The following is a 19,592-nucleotide window of genomic DNA, read 5'->3' as shown; positions in this document are numbered from 1 at the left end:
GCGCCAGCCGCCCTTCCTAGGGTGTTCCTACAGAGGGTGCCTCTGTAGGGGCGGCTGATGTTTTCAGCCGCCCCTACAGTGCCCTCTGTAGGGGTGGCTGGTAATATCAGCCGTCCCTATAGTGGACTTCTGTAAGGGCGGTTGTATCACCAGCCACCCCTGCTGTGTGTATTTGTAAGGGCGGTTCAATCAAGAACCGCCCCTACAGTAGATTTTCCAGCAAAAAAAATTCAAATTCAAATCTGACCACATATATATATAAACATCATTGCACATGCCTGCAGCCTCAGGTAAATTAAGCCAATAATAAATAAACATCATTGCACATGCCTCCAGCCTCAGTTAAAGTATCACAAAAACAAATAATCATCATTGCTCATGTCCAAAGCCTCAGGTCAAATGTAGTATCACAAAAAATCATCATTGCATTTGTCCAATGCCTCAGTTCAAGTGTAGTATCATAAAAAATCATCATAGCATAAGTCCAAAGCCTCAGGTCAAGTGTAGCATAAAAAATAAATCACCATTGCACATTGTTCAATGCCTCAATTCACATGAAAAACATAGTTCAACATTATTAGAACAGTAGCAGTTGCTTTCACATGAAAATCATCATAGCGTAAGTCCAATGCCTCAGTGTTATACATTTGTAGATTTTATGTAGTTAGCCATTGTAGTTGATTACATGGTGCAACCTTTAACCCATCCTCCCTCTCTAGTGCATCAGCAAGGAAGGTAGCATCATGTACTGAACCCTCCCAGCCGGCCAACACATAGGTAAATTTCAAATCAAAGTCAACAACAGCAAGAACATTTTGGGTGGGGTAGTGCTTCCTACCCCTAAATGTTGCTTGTATCTTGGCTGGGACTCTAGCATAAATATGAGTTCCATCTATTGCCCCAACACAATCCTACATGAACACCCAACATTTATTTGTTACAATATATTTATCCAAATATGCAGGAACAACCTACAAATTGTATGGCTTGTTCATTACCTTAAAATATGGGTACCATCTTGGGCTGTTGCTTATCTTAAGTGGTGTTGAAAGGTCCTAATATGGCTAGAGAGGGGGTGAATAGCCTATTAAAAATTCTACAAATCAACTAGAGCAATTTGATTAGTATGACAAATAGCTAAATGCAAACTTGCTCTAGCTCTACAAGGGTTGCAAGCCACCTATCCAACAATTCTAGTTGCAATGATAGCTAGACACACAACTTACTATGATACTACTCACTAAGAGCTCTCAAACTTGCTACTCTAAAGAGCTCCACTAAATAAACTTGAATAGCAAAGCAAGCTCTCAATTCTAATTACACTAAAGAGCTTGCTACAACTAGTTTGTAAGAATATAAATAAGTGAGTAGGATGATTATACCGCCATGAAGAGGAATGAACCAATCATAAGATGAATATAAAACCAATCACTGGGAGAATACCAAAGGGCAAGAGACAACTGATTTTCTCTCGAGGTTCATGTGCTTGCCAACACGCTAGTTCCCGTTGTGTCGACCAACACTTGGTGGTTCGGCGGCTAAGAGGTGTTGCACAAACCTCATCCTCACAATTGGACACCATAAGAACCTATCCACAAGTGAGGTAACTCAATGACATGGGCAATTTACTAGAGTTACCTTTCGGCACTCCGCCGGGAAAGGTACAACTCCCCTCACAATCACCGGAGATGGCCACGAATAATTACCAACTCGTGCCAATCCTCCACCGCTGCACCAAGCCGTCTAGGTGGTGGCAACCACCAAGAGCAACAAGCGAAATCCACAGTAAAACACGAATACCAAGTGCCTCTAGATGCAATCACTCAAGCAATGCACTTGGATTTTTTCCCAATCTCACAAAGATGATGAATCAATGATGGAGATCAGTGGGAGGGCTTTGGCTAAGCTCACAAGGTTGCTATGTCAATACAAATAGCCAAGAGAGTGAGCTTGAGACGGCCATGGGGTTTAAATAGAAGCCCCTATGAAATAGAGCCGTTGGGCTCCTCACTGCACTGAACACGGGTCGATCGGACGCTCCGGTCAAATTGACCAGACGCTGGCCCTTAGCGTCCGGTCGTGCGATGTGCGCCATGTGTCATCGGCTTCAAACGCCGATCGCCCGATTTCAATGGCCAAGTGATGACCGGACGCGTCAGTTAGAAAGTGACCTGACGCTGGATCTCAGCGTCCGATCGTTTCCAGTAAGGTTCCAAACGTGATATTTCACGACCGGACGTGTCCGGTCATGCTCGATCGGACACACCCTGCGTCCGGTCACTCAATGTTTCCTCTGTGTGCCTCACGTCAGTGTACGTCAGCATTGACCGGACGCACCCTGCCAGCGTCCGGTCACTTTTAGCGCCAACGTCCGGTCGAAGACTAAAACACGCGCCCTCTGCTGCCACTGACCGGACGCGCCGGTCCAGCCGAGACTAGGGTCCGGTCACTTACAGTGACCTTCGTCTTTTCTGTCTAGGGCACCGGTGGCACCGTCGGACTGTCCGCACTCTACGGGCGGACACTCCACCGGTGAAGTTTCCTACCCTTGCTCAAATGTGCTAACCACCAAGTATATCACCTTGTGCACATGTGTTAGCTTATTTTCACAAACATTTTCAAGGGTGTTAGCACTCCACTAGATCCTAAATGCATATGCAATGAGTTAGAGCATCTAGTGGCACTTTGATAACCGCATTACGATACGAGTTTCACCCCTCTTAATAGTACGGCTATCTAACCTAAATGTGATCACACTCGCTAAGTGTCTTGATCACGAAATAAAATGGCTCCTACTATTTATACCTTTGCCTTGAGCCTTTTGTTTTTCTCTTTCTTCTTTTCCAAGTTCAAGCATTTGATCATCATCATGCCATCACCATCGTCATGATCTTCGCCATTGCTTCATCACTTGGAGTAGTGCTACTTATCTCATAATCACTTTGATAAACTAGGTTAGCACTTAGGGTTTCATCAATTAACCAAAACCAAACTAGAGCTTTCAATCTCCCCCTTTTTGGTAATTGATGACAACCCTTTCACAAAGATATGAATTATAATTTAATTGAATCCATGTTGCTTGCCCAAGCATATTTACCATGTGTAAAAGAATATGGACAAGTTTTATGAACTCCAAATGGTAGCAATTGCTCCCCCTACATATGTGCTACGAGTTTGGATTGTAGCTTGCACATATGCTTAGATAGGAAATATATGAGACAATTTCTACCATATGATGCTAAGGTATAAGAGATGGACCTTTGAAGTGTGATACCAATCGGAGTGCACCAATATATCATCCTTAGCACCATTAGTAACTAGACATACACAAAAACTAGAATACTCCGTGAGATCAACATTAGAAGCAAGGGTCTAGTTTCCATAAGATGAACATAAGTCTAGTTATTTTAGCTCAATACCACTTGTAAATACTTGGAAACTCTTGAGATGAAATCACGAAGTAACCTATGCATGCTAGATTTTCATTTCACCATTCAAATCTACAACTAGCATACACCACACAAGCATGGATATTTAGCTTTAAAACTTGTGCAATGCAAGCAAATATGTGAAATGCACATTCAAATGCACCAAACAAGTTCATGAGCTTGCTCCCCCTACTTGTATGCTCAAAATTTTAATTGATCCCCTTCCTTTGTCATATCTCTCCCCCTATATTAAATTTTCCCCCTTTATTGTCCTTTCACTATCTTTGTAAACTATTTCTCTCCCTTTGTCATCAATGACCACAAAGGCTTAAAGTATAGATAGGTTAGGATTTGTCAATGTCAACAATCAGCACAAAAGGTGAGGTCAAATTATAGATAGGTTGGGGTGAAACCATGTGAAATGAGGATTATTTTCCTAATTTAGTTCAATCTAGATCACTTGCAAAAGATATTTAACTCGGTTTGATCCAAGGACAAGCTTCTTCATATCTCCAAATAAGGGTTATCTTGTACCATGTTGAGTTAAACACTTATAGCTTATTTTCGAGATCAAACACTAGGTTTACAAGCCCACAAACATATCATATACTACCACTAGATCATTTCAAACAAATAAGCAATAGTGGTACCATACAAGCATCAAATTCATTTGATTTTCATGAATGAGCCTAGGACATGATAGGAATGACTAGATGCACTAAACAAGTCCTTAGCAATGGATGGATGGCATGTCAATCAACTTTACCTTGCTTTGCTCGAAGGAGAGGCATGTCATATAATGGGGGTGCATCAACACATATTGGAGAAGTCAAGTATGTTCAATTCATTTCTTAGCTTGCAAAACCTCTTCTCATCAAGTGGCTTGGTGAAGATATCGGCAAGTTGATTTTCGGTGCCCACACTCTCAATGCAAATGTCCCCTTTTTGTTGGTGATCTCTTATGAAATGATGGCAGACATCAATATGCTTAGTTCTTGAGTGTTGAACCGGGTTGTTGGTGAGCTTGACGGCACTTTTATTGTCACATAGCAATGGCACTTGCTTGAATTTAATTCTAAAGTCACTCAAAGTAGCCTTCATCCTAAGTAATTGAGCACAACAACTACCAGCCGAAATATACTCTGCTTCGGCGGTTGAAAGTGCTACACTATTTTGCTTCTTTGATGACCAAGACACAAGTGATCTTCCCAATAGTTGACATGTGCCCGATGTGCTCTTTCTCTCAACTTTGCATCCCGCATAATCGGAGTCCGAATATCCAATCAACTCAAATATTGCTCCTTTAGGATACCATAATCCAATATTTTGTGTATGCTTCAAATGCCTCAATATTCTCTTTGTTGCTTTCAAATGACTTTCTCTTGGTGAGGCTTGAAATCTAGCACACATGCATACACTAAACATCACATCCGGCCTTGATGCGGTCACATAAAGTAGGCTTCCAATCATAGACCAATACATCTTTTGATCCACCATGTTGCCACTAGCATCACTATCCAAGCTTCCACTTGTCCCCATTGGTGTACTAATAGCTTTATTATCATCCATTTCAAACTTCTTAAGCATATCCTTGATATACTTGCCTTGACTTACAAATATGTCATTCTTCATTTGCTTGATTTGAAGACTAAGGAAGTAACTAAGCTCTCCAATCATGGACATCTCAAACTCACTAGCCATCATCTTGCCAAACTCCTCACAAAAATCTTGATTTGTTGATCCAAAAATGATATTATCAACATAGATTTGCATTACAAATAAGTCATTTCCAAGCTTCTTAGTGAAGAGAGTGGTGTCAACCTTTCCCATCTTGAATCCCTTAGAGATTAGGAAATCCCTCAATCTCTCATACCATGCTCTAGGTGCTTGTTTTAATCCATACAAAGCCTTTCTCAACTTGTAAACATGGTTGGGTTTCTTTTCATCTTCAAAACCGGGAGGTTGCTCAACATACACAAGCTCATTGATGTACCCATTTAGAAATGCACTCTTCACATCCATTTGGTACAACTTGATGTTGTTGGCACAAGCATAGGCTAACAAGATCCTAATTGCTTCCAATCTTGCAACCGGGGCATATGTTTCTCCAAAGTCAAGACCTTCAACTTGAGTGTAACCTTGAGCCACTAATCTTGCTTTGTTCCTTATTACTATCCCATCTTGATCTTACTTGTTCCGAAAGACCCACTTGGTTCCAATCACATTATGATCCTTAGGCCTCTCAACTAACTCCCATACTTGGTTTCTTGTGAAGTTGTTTAGCTCTTCATGCATAGCATTCACCCAATCAACATCCTTCAAAGCTTCATCAATCTTCTTAGGTTCAATGGATGACACAAATGAGAAATGCTCATAAAATGATATCAATCTTGATCTTGTTTGCACACCTCTTGAAATATCACCAATGATAGTGTCCAATGGATGATCTCTTGTAACATTGGTTGGTTGAAGCACTTGCACTTGATTGCTTGCATTTGATTGATCACTTGGTTGAGATGATGAACTAGCCACTTGTTGTTGATCTTGCACTTTGTCATGACTAGTACTTGCTTGAACTTGATCATGAAAACCACTAGCTTGCACATTTGAGTTAGATATCACTTGATTCTTGTCATCTTCAACATCAATCACCTCTCTAGGCCTTATATTACCAATGTCAATGTTCTTCATTGCATTTACCAATTGAGTGCCTCTTACATCATCTAGATTCTCATCTTCCTCTTGGGAACCATTTGTTTCACCAAATTCCACATCATGAACCTCCTCAAAAGTACCACTAGCCAAATTCCAAACTCTATAAGCCTTGCTAGTAGTGGAGTAACCAAGCACGAAACCTTTATCACATTTCTTTTCAAACTTGCTCAATCTAGTGCCTTTCTTTAATATGTAGCATTTACAACCAAAAACCCGAAAGTATGCTATATTGGGCTTTCTTCCATTCAATAGCTCATAAGGTGTCTTCTCCATCATTGGGTGACAATAGAGTCGGTTGCTATAGTAGCAAGCCATATTGGTTGCTTCGGCCCAAAATGAATGACTCACATTGTACTCACTCAACATTGATCTTGCCATGTCAATCAAAGTTCTATTCTTCCTTTCAACTAACCCATTTGATTGAGGAATATACTTGGCCGAGAATTGATGTCTAATTCTAAATTCATCACACAACTCATCAATTCTAGTGTTCTTGAATTCATTACCATTGCCACTTCTAACTTTCTTGATTATTGTTTCAAACTCATTATGGATGCCTTTGACAAATGATTTGAATGTTGCAAACACATCACTCTTGTCAACAAGAAAGAATACCCATGTGTATCTAGTGAAATCATCCACAATCACAAATCCATATTTGTTTCCACCAATGCTAGTGTATGTGGTTGGTCCAAACAAGTCCACGTGCATCAACTCAAATACCTTAGATGTGCTCATCATGCTCTTCTTACGATGTGTGTTTCCAACTTGCTTTTCGGCTTGACATGCACTACATAGCTTATATTTCTCAAAAGTGACATCTTTCAAGCCTCTAACTAGATCATGCTTGACCAACGTATTCAATTGTTTCATTCCAACATGACTAAGCCTTCTATGCCATAACCAACCCAAGCTAGACTTAGTGATCAAACATGTTGACAATTGAGCTTCTCTAGTATTGAAATCAACCAAGTATAGATTCTCATATCTAAATCCTTTGAATATCAAGTTAAAGCCATCTACACTTATGATCTCTACATCATCCATACCAAATATGCACTTAAAACCAAGATCACACAATTAAGCTACCGACAATAGGTTGAAGTTCAAGCTCTCTACTAGTAGCACATTGGAAATACTCAAATCATTGGATATTGCAATCTTACCAAGCCCTTTGACCTTGCTTTTGCCATTATCACCAAATGTGATACTATCAATTCCATTACTCTTGTTTTTATTGATTGAATTGAACATTCTTGGATCACCGGTCATGTGTTGTGTGCACCCACAATCAAGCACCCAATGCCGTCCTCCGGCTTTATAATTGACCTACAAAAGAAGATCAATTCTTTTTAGGTACCTAAACTTGCTTGGGTCCTTGTAGGTTAGTTACCAAGGTCTTTGGTACCCAAATGGTCTTCTTCTTTGGACCCACAATTGGTGTACCAATGAACTTAGCCTTCACACCATTGGCACCCTTAAAAACCATGTAACAAGAATCAAATTTGATTGAGGATACATTAGGTAGCTTATTCTTGTTAGTCTTACAATATTGCTCTATATGCCCAACTTGCTTGCATCTATTGCAAAACCGACCATTGTCCTTCACAAAGCAAGCTTTGGGAGTGACAAAGGTCACCTTGCCTTTCTTGGGGGTATAGCCTAATCCCTCTTTGTTGAGAGAAAACCTTTGGCTACCCAAGCACTTTAGCAAGCGGGCATCTCCACCATAGGCATTGCCTAAGGCACGAGTGAGCTCATTCACCTCCTTCTTGAGGGTCTCATTTTCCACCATTAGTGAGGTATCACAAGTGAGACCATCACTCAAAGGTGAAGCAGAAGTGGTTGTGCTACAAGAAGTGTTAGTGGGAGCAACTAAAATGGGCTCATGAAAAGATTCATCAATAAGAACACATGTTAGTCCCACATCACATGATATGATCACTTTCTCCTTCTTGGCTTCCTCCACTTTGACTTGCTCAATGAGAGAGGTGTGAGCCTTTTCAAGCTTAGAGTGAGCTTTGCCAAGCTTCTTATGGGCTTCCATTAGCCTCTCATGAGTGGCATTGAGCTCATCAAAGGATTGCTCAAGAAATTTTACTTTCTTGCGTAATTCTTTGCACTCATTTCTCTTCATCTCATTGCAAGCGTGCACTTGCTCACACATGTCCAAGAGATCCTCCTTGGAGTACTCCTCATCCTCATCATCATCATTATTATCATTCCTACAAGAATCACTTTCACATTCATCATCATCACTCTCATCATATTTTACCTTGGTAGGCTTTGCCATAAGGCATGTCGATGTAGTGTCGAAGATGGAGGGCTTGTTGTTGATGGCGATGCTTGCTAGTGCTCTCTTGATAGATTTCTTGTCATCATCACTAGAGCTATTACTATCCAAGGAGCCATCACTATCCCATGTGACCACATAGCCTCCACCTTTCTTCTTCTTTTGAAAGGTCATTCTCTTCTCCTTCTTTTCCTTCTTTTCTTTCTTATCCTCCTTGTGCTTCTTCTTCTTCTCATCCTCATCATTGTCACTATTATAGGGACAATTTGCTACTACATGATTGGGGCGCTTGCAATTGTAGCATCTTCTCACATACTCTTTCCTCTTGGTGTGATCTCTTCTTTTTCTTGCACCATAGCCCTTCTTCTTCATGAATTTCCCCATCTTGCGCACAAAGAGAGCCATAGCTTCATCATCAATATCACTAAGCTCATCATCGTCACTTGATTCTTTCTTGGATTTGCCCTTGTTCTTGGATGATGATGAACTAGCCTTGAATGCTATACTCTTCTTCTTGTCTTCTTCTTCCTTCTTGTCATCCTTGTCATCCCCCTCCCTTTCCACACGGTATGTCTCTTGGGTCATGACATCACCTAGTACTTGGTTGGGGGTAATCTCCTTCAATCCTCCTCTTATGATAAGCAATCTCAATATCTCAAATCTTGGAGGTAGGCACATCAAGAACCGATGAGAGACATCATCATTCTTGATCTTTTCTCCTAAAGCTTTCAAGTCATTCACAATTACTTGTAACCAATGGAACATCTCCGGAATGCTCTCATCATCCTTCATCTTGAAGCTTGTCAACTTGTCCTTGAGGATGTACAACTTGGCACTCTTCACCGCTGGTGTTCCCTCATATGTTTCCTCCAATCTCCTCCACACCTCATTTGCTCTTTCACAATCTTTGATTTGCTCAAACACCTTGGAATCAATGGCATTGTATATGGTATTGAGAGCCATTGTGTTGCATTGCTTGTTGGTCTTATCTTGGTTGGTGGGATTATCAGGATCAATGATAGCATAATCATTCTCGGTCACTTCCCATATTTGATCATTGATTGAACCAAGATACATTCTCATTTTTCTCTTCCAATAATCATAGCTTGTGCCATCAAAGAATGATGGTTTGCCCCCCACATGATTGAACGCAACTTGAGCCATAATTTGACACCGAGGTTGTTAAGCCTTTAATCAAACAGTGACCACGGCTCTGATACCACTTGAAAGGTCCTAATATGGCTAGAGGGGGGGGGGTGAATAGCCTATTAAAAATTCTACAAATCAACTAGAGCAATTTGATTAGTATAACAAATAGCTAAATGCAAACTTGCTCTAGCTCTACAAGGGTTGCAAGCCACCTATCCAACAATTCTAGTTGCAATGATAGCTAGACACATAACTTACTATGATACTACTCACTAAGAGCTCTCAAACTTGCTACTCTAAAGAGCTCCACTAAATAAACTTGAATAGCAAAGCAAGCTCTCAATTCTAATTACACTAAAGAGCTTGCTACAACTAGTCTGCAAGAATATAAATGAGTGAGTAGGATGATTATACCACCGTAAAGAGGAATGAACCAATCACAAGATGAATATAAAACCAATCACTAGGAGAATACCAAAGGGCAAGAGACAACCGATTTTCTCCCGAGGTTCACGTGCTTGCCAACACGCTAGTCCCCGTTGTGTCGACCAATACTTGGTGGTTTAGCGGTTAAGAGGTATTGCACAAACCTCGTCCTCACAATTGGACACCACAAGAACCTACCCATAAGTGAGGTAACTCAATGATATGAGCAATTTACTAGAGTTACCTTTCAGCACTCCACCGGGGAAGGTACAACACCCCTCACAATCACCGGGGATGGCCACGAACAATCACCAACTCGTGCTAATCCTCCACCGCTGCACCAAGGCGTCTAGGTGGTGGCAACCACCAAGAGCAACAAGCGAAATCCACAGCAAAACACGAATACCAAGTGCCTCTAGATGCAATTACTCAAGCAATGCACTTGGATTTTCTCCCAATCTCACAAAGATGATAAATCAATGATGGAGATCAGTGGGAGGGCTTTGGCTAAGCTCACAAGGTTGCTATGTCAATACAAATGGCCAAGAGAGTGAGCTTGAGACGGCCATGGGGTTTAAATAGAAGCCCCCACGAAATAGAGCCATTGGGCTCCTCACTGCACTGAACACGGGTCGATCGGACGCTTCGGTCAAATTGACCGGACGCTGGCCCTCAGCGTCCGGTCGTGCGATGTGCGCCACGTGTCATCGGCTTCAAACGCCGATCGCCCGATTTCAACGGCCAAGTGATGACCGGACGCGTCAGTTAGAAAGTGACCTGACGCTGGATCTCAGCGTCCGCTCGTTTCCACTAAGGTTCCAAACGTGATATTTCACGACCGGACGCGTCCGGTCATGCTCGACCGGACACACCCTGCGTCCGGTCACTCAATGTTTCCTCTGTGTGCCTCACGTCAGCGTACGTCAGCATTGATCGGACGCACCCTACCAGCGTCAGGTCACTTTTAGCGCCAGTGTCCGGTCGAAGACTGAAACACGCGCCCTCTGCTACCACTGACCGAATGCGCCGGTCCAGCCGAGACTAGGGTCCGGTCACTTACAGTGACCTTCGTCTTTTCTGTCTAGGGCACCGGTGGCACCGTCAGATTGTCCGCACTCTACGGGCGGACACTCCACCGGTGAAGTTTCCTACCCTTGCTCAAATGTGCTAACCACCAAGTGTATCACTTTGTGCACATGTGTTAGCTTATTTTCACAAACATTTTCAAGGGTGTTAGCACTCCACTAGATCCTAAATGCATATGCAATGAGTTAGAGCATCTAGTGGCACTTTGATAACCGCATTACGATATGAGTTTCACCCCTCTTAATAGTACGACTATCTAACCTAAATGTGATCACACTCGCTAAGTGTCTTGATCACCGAAACAAAATGGCTCATACTATTTATACCTTTGCCTTGAGCCTTTTGTTTTTCTCTTTCTTCTTTTCCAAGTTCAAGCATTTGATCATCATCATGCCATCACCATCGTCATGATCTTCGCCATTGCTTCATCACTTGGAGTAGTGCTACCTATCTCATAATCACTTTGATAAACTAGGTTAGCACTTAGGGTTTCATCAATTAACCAAAACCAAACTAGAGCTTTTAGGTGTCTCATTAGATGGAGCTTTAATCATGTCCTGCCTAAGTTTGCCAATAGCATACAAGACCTCTTTGAAATATCTATGCATCGTCTCTATAGACCTCCTCTAGTTTTGGTGAATAACTCTAAAGCGTTGATTATGGCCAACAATATGAAGAAACATTGCTACTTGCTCTTCTACACAACTATGTAAGCTATCTGTGAGCAAGTTCCTTTCTCTAAGCAGTTGGCATAGCTTAAAAAAAGGTGCTCTTCTCATACGAAGCTTGTTGACACACTCTATATCATTGCAGTTGTAAATTAAATCCAAGTTTTTTTTGCCTTTCCTCATCCATGATTCTCAAAGGACCATAAGTGATATGAGGCCTTGAATCATGTTGCATTCTAAGCCTACTAAACAAGAGTGCATACATAGCAATGATAAGAGCAGCGGCTTGAGCAATCAACAGTCGCCGCTGGTCCTCCAAAGCCATCTACCAAAGCAACACAGGTGCAATGAGCACAACAACACAACAAAGCTATGAAAATAAGGGTGTGTTTTATTTCCTGGACAAGGTAAACAACAACCAATGCTTACTGTTCAATCTTTAGTACTATATGAAAGACATCATTAACATTGAACAAGTGCTCAGATTAAATGAAAACAAACATCCAAGGCATAGACAAAAATCCTTGGCATTGGACAGTGCTTAGATTTACTGAAAGAAATCATGAAAAGCATGGACAAATTATCATTGGCATTGGACAAATGCTCAGAGCAAAAATAGCAACATCATTGACTTAGACATGAGCTCAGAAATATATTTCATTCACAGATCTAGACAGCACCGACATCATCCATCAAGTACTACTGTAATAATCAGAATAGGGAGGAGGGGAGGGTTCAAAAGAGGAGGATTGCTTATACCGAACATATGTGGTGATATCACCACAATCAAAAGCAGATGAACAAACAAGGGATGACAGATCTATTGTGCCTACATCAAGTATGAGACGAAATAATTAGGGATCGACCTATTCCCTAAGAACCTAGGGTTACAAGATGAACAAAATAGAGGGAGGGGTGATGGGGAGAACCAGATTCACTTGCTTGTTCAAGAACTCAGATCCATAGCGCCTGGAAAACAACCACAGAGGGAGGGGATTAGGCCGGCTTGAATCAATGACAAACATCGGAAAAAAGGAAAAAAGATGAACAGAGGGGATGAGCACCTGCTGCCGAAGCTGAGCGAATGGTGAACAACTGAGAAGGGAGACAGCGGGGATGGGGATATATACGCGGTGAATGGCGCGAAACGGAGCGGTAACCCTAGAGAGATGGCATCGAGGTCGGAGAGGATGGTGAGGATGGGGCAAGGGCAGCTGCACGATGAACCCTAGCCGCGCGCCGGGGGAGCAGACGGACGGGCCGCGCCGAGGAGTGCTCCCAAACCCTAGAGAGAGAGGAAAGGGCGGGAGAGACGGAGATGAGAGGCAGGCGTGGGAGGGCTACGGAGGAGGATAGTGGCCGCCGTCATCGCGCCAGCCGCCGATGCGGACGCTCACGCCCGCCGTGGCCCTCCCTCTATGGAGGAGAGCGAGAGAGAGTGAACACGAGAGAGAGAAGGAGAAGAGAAGCTTTGTGAAGGAGAAGACGAAGCTGAGTATATATTTGTTTGGGTGGATTCCGACGAGAAGCGGGAGAAGCGAGAAAGAAGCTGAGCAGAAGCCGGATAAGGTAAGGCGAAGCAGGAGAATTAGCTTCCGGTAGAATCCGATCCAAGAGATCTGTGTCGTCGGTTGTGGAGATCGAACGGTCGAAATAATTTGGGGAAAAAATTTTAAATTTTAAAAATTAAAATCAAAACTACTAAAATAATTTTGAGACACCAAATGATCTCAAATGAAAATTTGATAAACATCAAAGTTGTAGAGGTCATGAAGATCTACAACTTTTATTTTGGCCATCTTGTCATTTGACAAAATTTAAACCTTTCAAATTTGAAATTTTAAAAAATGATAAGTTCGAACCAAAATTTGAGACCCAAAATGATTTCAACATAAAAAGTGATGAATACCAAAGTTGTTCAACTCATTAATATCTACAACTTTTATTTTAGTCATCTTATCATTTGACAAAATTTGAACCTTTCAAATTGGAAATTTTGAAAAACGACAAGTTCGAACCAAAATTTAAGACCCAAATTGATTTCAACATAAAAAGCGATGAATACCAAAGTTGTTCAACTCATGAATATCTACAACTTTTATTTTGGTCATTTCTTCATTTGATAAATTCTTAGCACACATTGCTCACTAATCTTACGCATGTCTCATATAGTTTATAAAACCTTATAAGAGATGTGTCATATTTGTGAACAATGTCGTTAACACTTTGTCATATGAAGAAATGACCAATACAAAAGTTGTAGATCTTGATGATTTATTCAACTTTGGTATTTATCACCTTTTCAGCTGAAATCATTTGGGGAACCAAAATCTTGTCTGAAGTTGCATTTGTTTGAAATTCAAAATTTAAATTGCTCAAACTTTTCATATGTATATATTGACAAAACCAACAAAATAAATTGATAGAGAATGATTTTAGAAAATTTTAGGAAAAAAATCATCATATTTGAAGTTAGTATGAGGAAGAAACACAGATTAAAAAAAGAAATCACACTGTTCACTATGATCATGTAAGGATCATCTAGAACAGTGTGATTTCTCTTTTTAATCTATGGGTAAACTTTGTAACTAGTTGTTCTCCCTCATACTAACTCCAAATGTGATGGTTTTTTTTTCCTAAAAATTTCTAAAATCAAGTTTGATCAAACTTGGATGTGACAATGTTTTACACATTTTAAAATTTGAAATTTGACAAGTTCAAACCAAATTTTCAAACCCTAAATGATTTCATATGTAAAAGTGATAATACAAAAGTTGTTCAACTCATTAAGATCTACAACTTTTATTTTGGTTATCTTGTTATTTGACTAAATTTGAACCTTTCAAATTTTGAAATTTGAAAAAAGACAAGTGGGCACTGTAGGGGCGGCTGGTGATTGAGCCGCCCCTACAGATCAGCCCCAACTATAAGGGCGGCTCAGGTTACCAGCCGCCCCTACAGTGCCATCTGTAGGGGCGGCTGGGCTGCTGGGGCCCGAGGACGCCCACTGTAGAGGCGCCCCCAACCCCAGTTGCCCCTACAGTAAAAATGTCCCGTTCCTCGTGTAAGAATCTGGCGTATTGAGTTTTCGGAACATGTAAAACAATGCTAAACTTGCTAGTACTATATTGCACTGCAATAATAAGAAGTTGGGTAAGATGTCTACATCGGCATTATAAAGCTAATCAAATTTTTTATCTCTGCGTATACTTCATATAAATTGGTCAGATTGGTGTCAAGTTACAATAAACTATATCAAATCCACTTGTATTTTTTTGCACTACTAGCCTGCTGGATCTCTGGAAAGGTACATGGAAAGTTGAGTAATACGCATAATCCTCCAGTGATGTGGAATAATCTTTTTGTGTTGATATTTGTGGCAAACCGCGTTTAGTTTCTCCTTTCTCTAAGCTGATCAACGGCAAATTCGCAACGAAATTAAAACCGATTAACGGCAGATGACGACGTTGAGGTTGAAATCCAAGTTGACACACTTAAGCAGTACGGCTGAAAGGAACCAAGCACAAGAACCAAAAACTCCCACATGTAAAGAAATGCAGAGGTTACACCTCATGCATCATGCATGTAACGACTCTGACCGTCATCATTTTCACCAAGCTAGTACGTACCAGTATGATTATTAGAAAAACAAAATTGTCGCCATTTGCAGACAGACGTATTGCCAAATTGTATATTTGGAATTCAACAAGCACCTCACGTTGCAAGAATTCACTTAATCAGAGAGGACAGGAACTTGGGAAATATTAAAACTGAAGACTAGCGGCATATACTGATATACTGAGTAGTACATTTTATAAGCACAGAACTGCAGGAGTCTACTATTCCATTGGGGCCTTGTTTAGATCACCTCCAAATTCCAAGTTTTTTCACTCTCTCTTCATCACATCAATTTTTGGACGCATGCATAGAGCATTAAATGTAGGTAAAAAAATAACTAATTGCACAGTTTGGTTGTAAATCACGAGACGAATCTTTTGAGCCTAGTTAGTCCATAATCGGACAAAGTTTGTCAAATACAAACGAAACGTGCTACAGTGTCCAGATTGTAAAAATTTGCAATCTAAATAAGGCCTGGATTTCATTGGACCTGTGTCTTGTCACCTTACATCAGGTCCCTTCAATCAACTTGGGTCCTTTAAAAATCAAAATTGAGCTGTTCAATCCAATGATGAGTCCCAATGTGAAACCACGCCACCCACCATGAGTCCATGACCAGCTAATTCAGCAATCACCACCTAATAAGCTTGATCAGTACCCTGACTTTCTCCAGCTTGCCAGAGTAGCAGCTGCCGGCTTTGCGATTTACTAGTAGTCTAGCACAGTGGTGGCGCCAATTTCATATAGGCAAATTGTCTAACGCTATGTCCTACTCTCTGCGTCATCATTGCACGATTCCATATATAGCTGCTCCGTGACACTTTTGTCCATTTCCTCTGATCCGTTCGATTCGATCCACCACTTGTTTCAGAGAAATCCGGAAGGGAGCAGCAGAGTGAGCAGGCAGAGAGGGGCCGGGCAAGCTCTGGGCAGCTAGGCAGGGAGAGATGAGGAAGCCCAGGCTGAGCGGTTGCCGTCTCCTCCATGGCTGTGTCTCCCTCTCCCCTGTGCTGCTGTTCTTGCTGCTGCTGCTTCCGAGTTCTTGGATGGCGGCTGCGCAGGCTCAGCAGGCGCCCCAGACTGATCCGGTTGAAGGTATGTATGTATGCATGTATCTCACTCGACAGAGCTGTGCTCTGTAACTGATGGTTGTTCTTCTTGGCTCTGGACAGCGGCGGCGGTGAACGCGATCCTGAGCAAGCTGGGGCTGAGCGCGCCGCCGTCCTGGAACATCAGCGGGAACCCCTGCAGCGGCGCGGCGACGGACGACACGTCCATCGACGACAACCCGGCGTTCAACCCGGCCATCAAGTGCGACTGCTCCGACCGCAACAACACGCTCTGCCATGTCACCAGGCTGTGAGTCCGTGTCCGTCAGAGCTGCTGCCACTTCTGCGCTGCTTGCGACTGTCCATGCTTGCTCCCTTGCTCTATCTCTCTCTCTCCAGAACAAGGACATGCTCATAAAACTCTTTCCCCTCCAAAGGTGGTGATGCAGGAAGATAAACACGCTGGACGTGTTTGGCCCCATACCAGAGGAGCTGCGGAACCTCACTCACCTCGTTAAGCTGTATGTCCTGTCCTGCCTAAAACTCGTCTCTGAGCCGTGTACTCTTTTCTCTCTCCAGTTATATAGAGTAGCTCTTTTGCCAACTGCTAATGTCCCTTTTTTGCCATGAGATTATTTCTATAGAAATGCCAAACTTTGTTCATGAGATTTTTCATGTTAAAGTCCGACAAATTTTCTGCGGTATAGAGAGCTTTGTTTTCTCAGGGCCGGGGTAGCTGTCGGCTGTCGCCTGTAGTGAAGTCTTGTTGGGCCAATGTTTCAAAAAAAAACTTGTTGGGCCAAGCCCATTAGCAAGTTGCAAACAACTTTCCCCAGTCTCTGCCGTTACCGCTCCACAGTGTGTGTCCAGCCCAGCCCCCCGTAATGGCGGAGGGGTCGCCGGCCGCCGCCGCCGTCGCGGGGCGCATATCAGTGCTCTTCGACGGCGCAAACGGCCGGGTGTCACTTGCCTTCCGGAGAAACAAGGAGTGCTCCGCTCGTGTTCCGACTTCAAGCTCGGTAGTCTACTGTGATGCCCCCGCAAATTTTATTTTATTTTTTAAATGAAGGAATCACTGTCCCTGCAGTTCCAAGCTCATTCTAACCTAGGATAGTGGTATAACTCATCGTCGTGTACAGTGTACTTGTGTCCCCTATGCTTCTCTTCAGCGGCCGCAATCACACTGGCCAATTTCTTTTCCTGCTGATTTGTGCCTTGGTCAGTGTCCATGGCTACGCATTTATGTCTCTCTTTTCAGAATTGGGGTATTGTTGTACTCATAATGTTTGTTTGGTTAAGTTCGCTTTTGCCTTAGGCATTAAATACCAAAATTCAAGCTTAAGGTGGCTCGAAACCTGCAGTGCGCATAAAGTTTTTTCAAATTCGTGTTGAGTTCAGAATCAATCACGCTGCTTAACTCTTAACATTTCAGGGACTTCAGGAAAAATTACTTCTATGGGCCACTACCAGCATTCATAGGAGAGCTAACTGCTCTGGAATCAATGTAATACTCTGAACTCAAAACAGCACTGCAGGTCCTGCGTTCAATCAGTCTTACTTTATTTTCCTTGAAAATGACAAGGACTGTGGGAATCAATGCACTATCTGGACCTGTCCCAAAGGAGCTTGGAAATCTTACCAACCTCTTATCACTGTAAGATCCTCCAATCATGTTATTATCCTGGGTAGTCTTAAAAATGGGTATTCTCTGACAATGTTAATGTTCAGTTACTGTCATGCATCTGTTGTCCCGGTTATACTTGCTTTTCAATTGCATGAAAGTCACAAGGCTGTATGCCAAGGGCTTGAAGTTTTGCATATACTATGGCCATATATTTAGTATAATCTTATAATATCGTTTTCTCAAAAAGCTAATGTAATATTGTGGAAGTGAGAATCTGGAGGAAAAGAATGTGCATTCATCCCAATCAAACATTTACCAGCATTCGAATTTTCGATTGTCAAAAAGTACTTAACAGTACTTCCGTTTGAACATTTCTTTGGATCTAACTTAGTTTAATTAATTAATTCTTTCAGGGCATTGGGCTCAAATAATTTTAACGGCACACTTCCTGACGAGCTGGGGAAACTGACAAAACTTCGACAGATGTGAGTTGTCTATTTGGTCTCTTTACATGTGTTTTACATAACCATCTATGCTTTCTTCACTATCTAAACTGGTAGCTCTATGCATGACATAACTGAAAAATGCTATCCATCTTTGTGTTGTAGATACATTGATAGTAACGACTTCAGTGGTCCTCTACCATCGACATTGTCCCAACTGAAGAACCTGTCAATCTTGTAATTTAGTAAAATAAGATAGCACCTCGTGAATTTGCTCTTCCTTCGGAGGTAGAAGCTAATAATCTTACCCATCCTTGTCGGTATCCAGGTGGGCATCAGACAATAATTTCAGTGGGCAGATTCCTGATTATCTCGGGAGTTTGACTAACTTGACCCAACTGTAAGATTTATATCTGAAAACCACTAAGGTTTCAATATTTTTGAAATTGTTTTCTCGATATCAATAGTAAGGAAAGTCATTCATTTTTCTGGAGAAGTGCAAGCTTTTTGCATATTTACCTACATCATCTGTTATTTTATAGCACAATTAATTTGTCATGAGGAACCAGCATACGTATTACTTCTCTAATTAAATATCTATGTACTTACAGGAGGCTCCAAGGGAATTCTTTTCAAGGCCCCATTCCCTCATGTTATGACTGGGAAAGTATATCACCGAAGGAACCGTGGCTGAGCTGCCTAGTCACGTGAGGTTTAGTTATCAAGAGTCCTAGATTTCAGGAATTTGTTATTCAGTTAGTTTGTTATTTGAGTCAGGATTAGATTCAAGTTGATAGGATCAATTGTATAAGTACCAAACTCTAGTGCTTAATGAAAGGCAAGCCTGGGATTGAGACTCACGTCTCCCTTGGGCCCCCAGCCTATTCTCCTGCACGTATTCTCCTTTCCATCTACTCGCGAGAGCTCGACGCCGGCCACGGCACCTCCAGTTCGCCGGCGTCTCTTCAAGCCACGACCTCCAGTCCACCACCAGTACAATCTCAGGAGCCGAAGCGCTAACAACTTGGTATCAGAGATCATGGCTTCCTCTGGGACTTTCTCCTCCTCCGTTGTGCCCTCTACCGGCTCGGCC

The 19,592-nt window shown here is 42.0% G+C and overlaps 1 protein-coding gene across 2 annotated transcripts; it reads left to right on the top strand.

Annotated features, from left to right (window-relative positions):
- The first annotated feature begins 16,240 nt into the window (after positions 1 to 16,240).
- On the top strand, positions 16,241 to 19,246 carry LOC136491463 (probable LRR receptor-like serine/threonine-protein kinase At1g56130). Of its 2 annotated transcripts, none has more exons than XM_066487774.1 (9): positions 16,241 to 16,478; positions 16,556 to 16,742; positions 16,882 to 16,953; positions 17,874 to 17,936; positions 18,015 to 18,086; positions 18,470 to 18,541; positions 18,665 to 18,736; positions 18,828 to 18,899; positions 19,111 to 19,246. In XM_066487774.1, exons 1-9 carry the CDS (start codon positions 16,331 to 16,333, stop codon positions 19,208 to 19,210), a joined length of 858 nt encoding a protein of 285 aa, XP_066343871.1. In that variant the 5' UTR covers positions 16,241 to 16,330; the 3' UTR covers positions 19,211 to 19,246. The 2 variants fall into 2 exon arrangements, with proteins under 2 accessions (XP_066343871.1, XP_066343870.1); XM_066487773.1 differs by having other exon boundaries at positions 17,865 to 17,936.
- The last annotated feature ends 346 nt before the right edge of the window (positions 19,247 to 19,592 follow it).

Source organism: Miscanthus floridulus, chromosome 11, assembly GCF_019320115.1.
Source record: "Miscanthus floridulus cultivar M001 chromosome 11, ASM1932011v1, whole genome shotgun sequence".
NCBI classification, from domain to species: Eukaryota; Viridiplantae; Streptophyta; class Magnoliopsida; order Poales; family Poaceae; genus Miscanthus; species Miscanthus floridulus.
This window is presented reverse-complemented; position numbering and strand designations above follow the sequence as displayed.

What these genes read in the sequence shown, in the direction of transcription:
- LOC136491463 (XM_066487773.1), top strand. Translation starts at nt 16,331, where the DNA reads ATGAGGAAGCCCAGGCTGAGCGGTTGCCGTCTCCTCCATGGCTGTGTC. An exon ending in CTAACTGCTCTGGAATCAAT is followed by an intron (nt 17,937 to 18,014) that starts GTAATACTCTGA and finishes GAAAATGACAAG; the next exon opens with GACTGTGGGAATCAATGCAC. An exon ending in CTGAAGAACCTGTCAATCTT is followed by an intron (nt 18,737 to 18,827) that starts GTAATTTAGTAA and finishes GTCGGTATCCAG; the next exon opens with GTGGGCATCAGACAATAATT.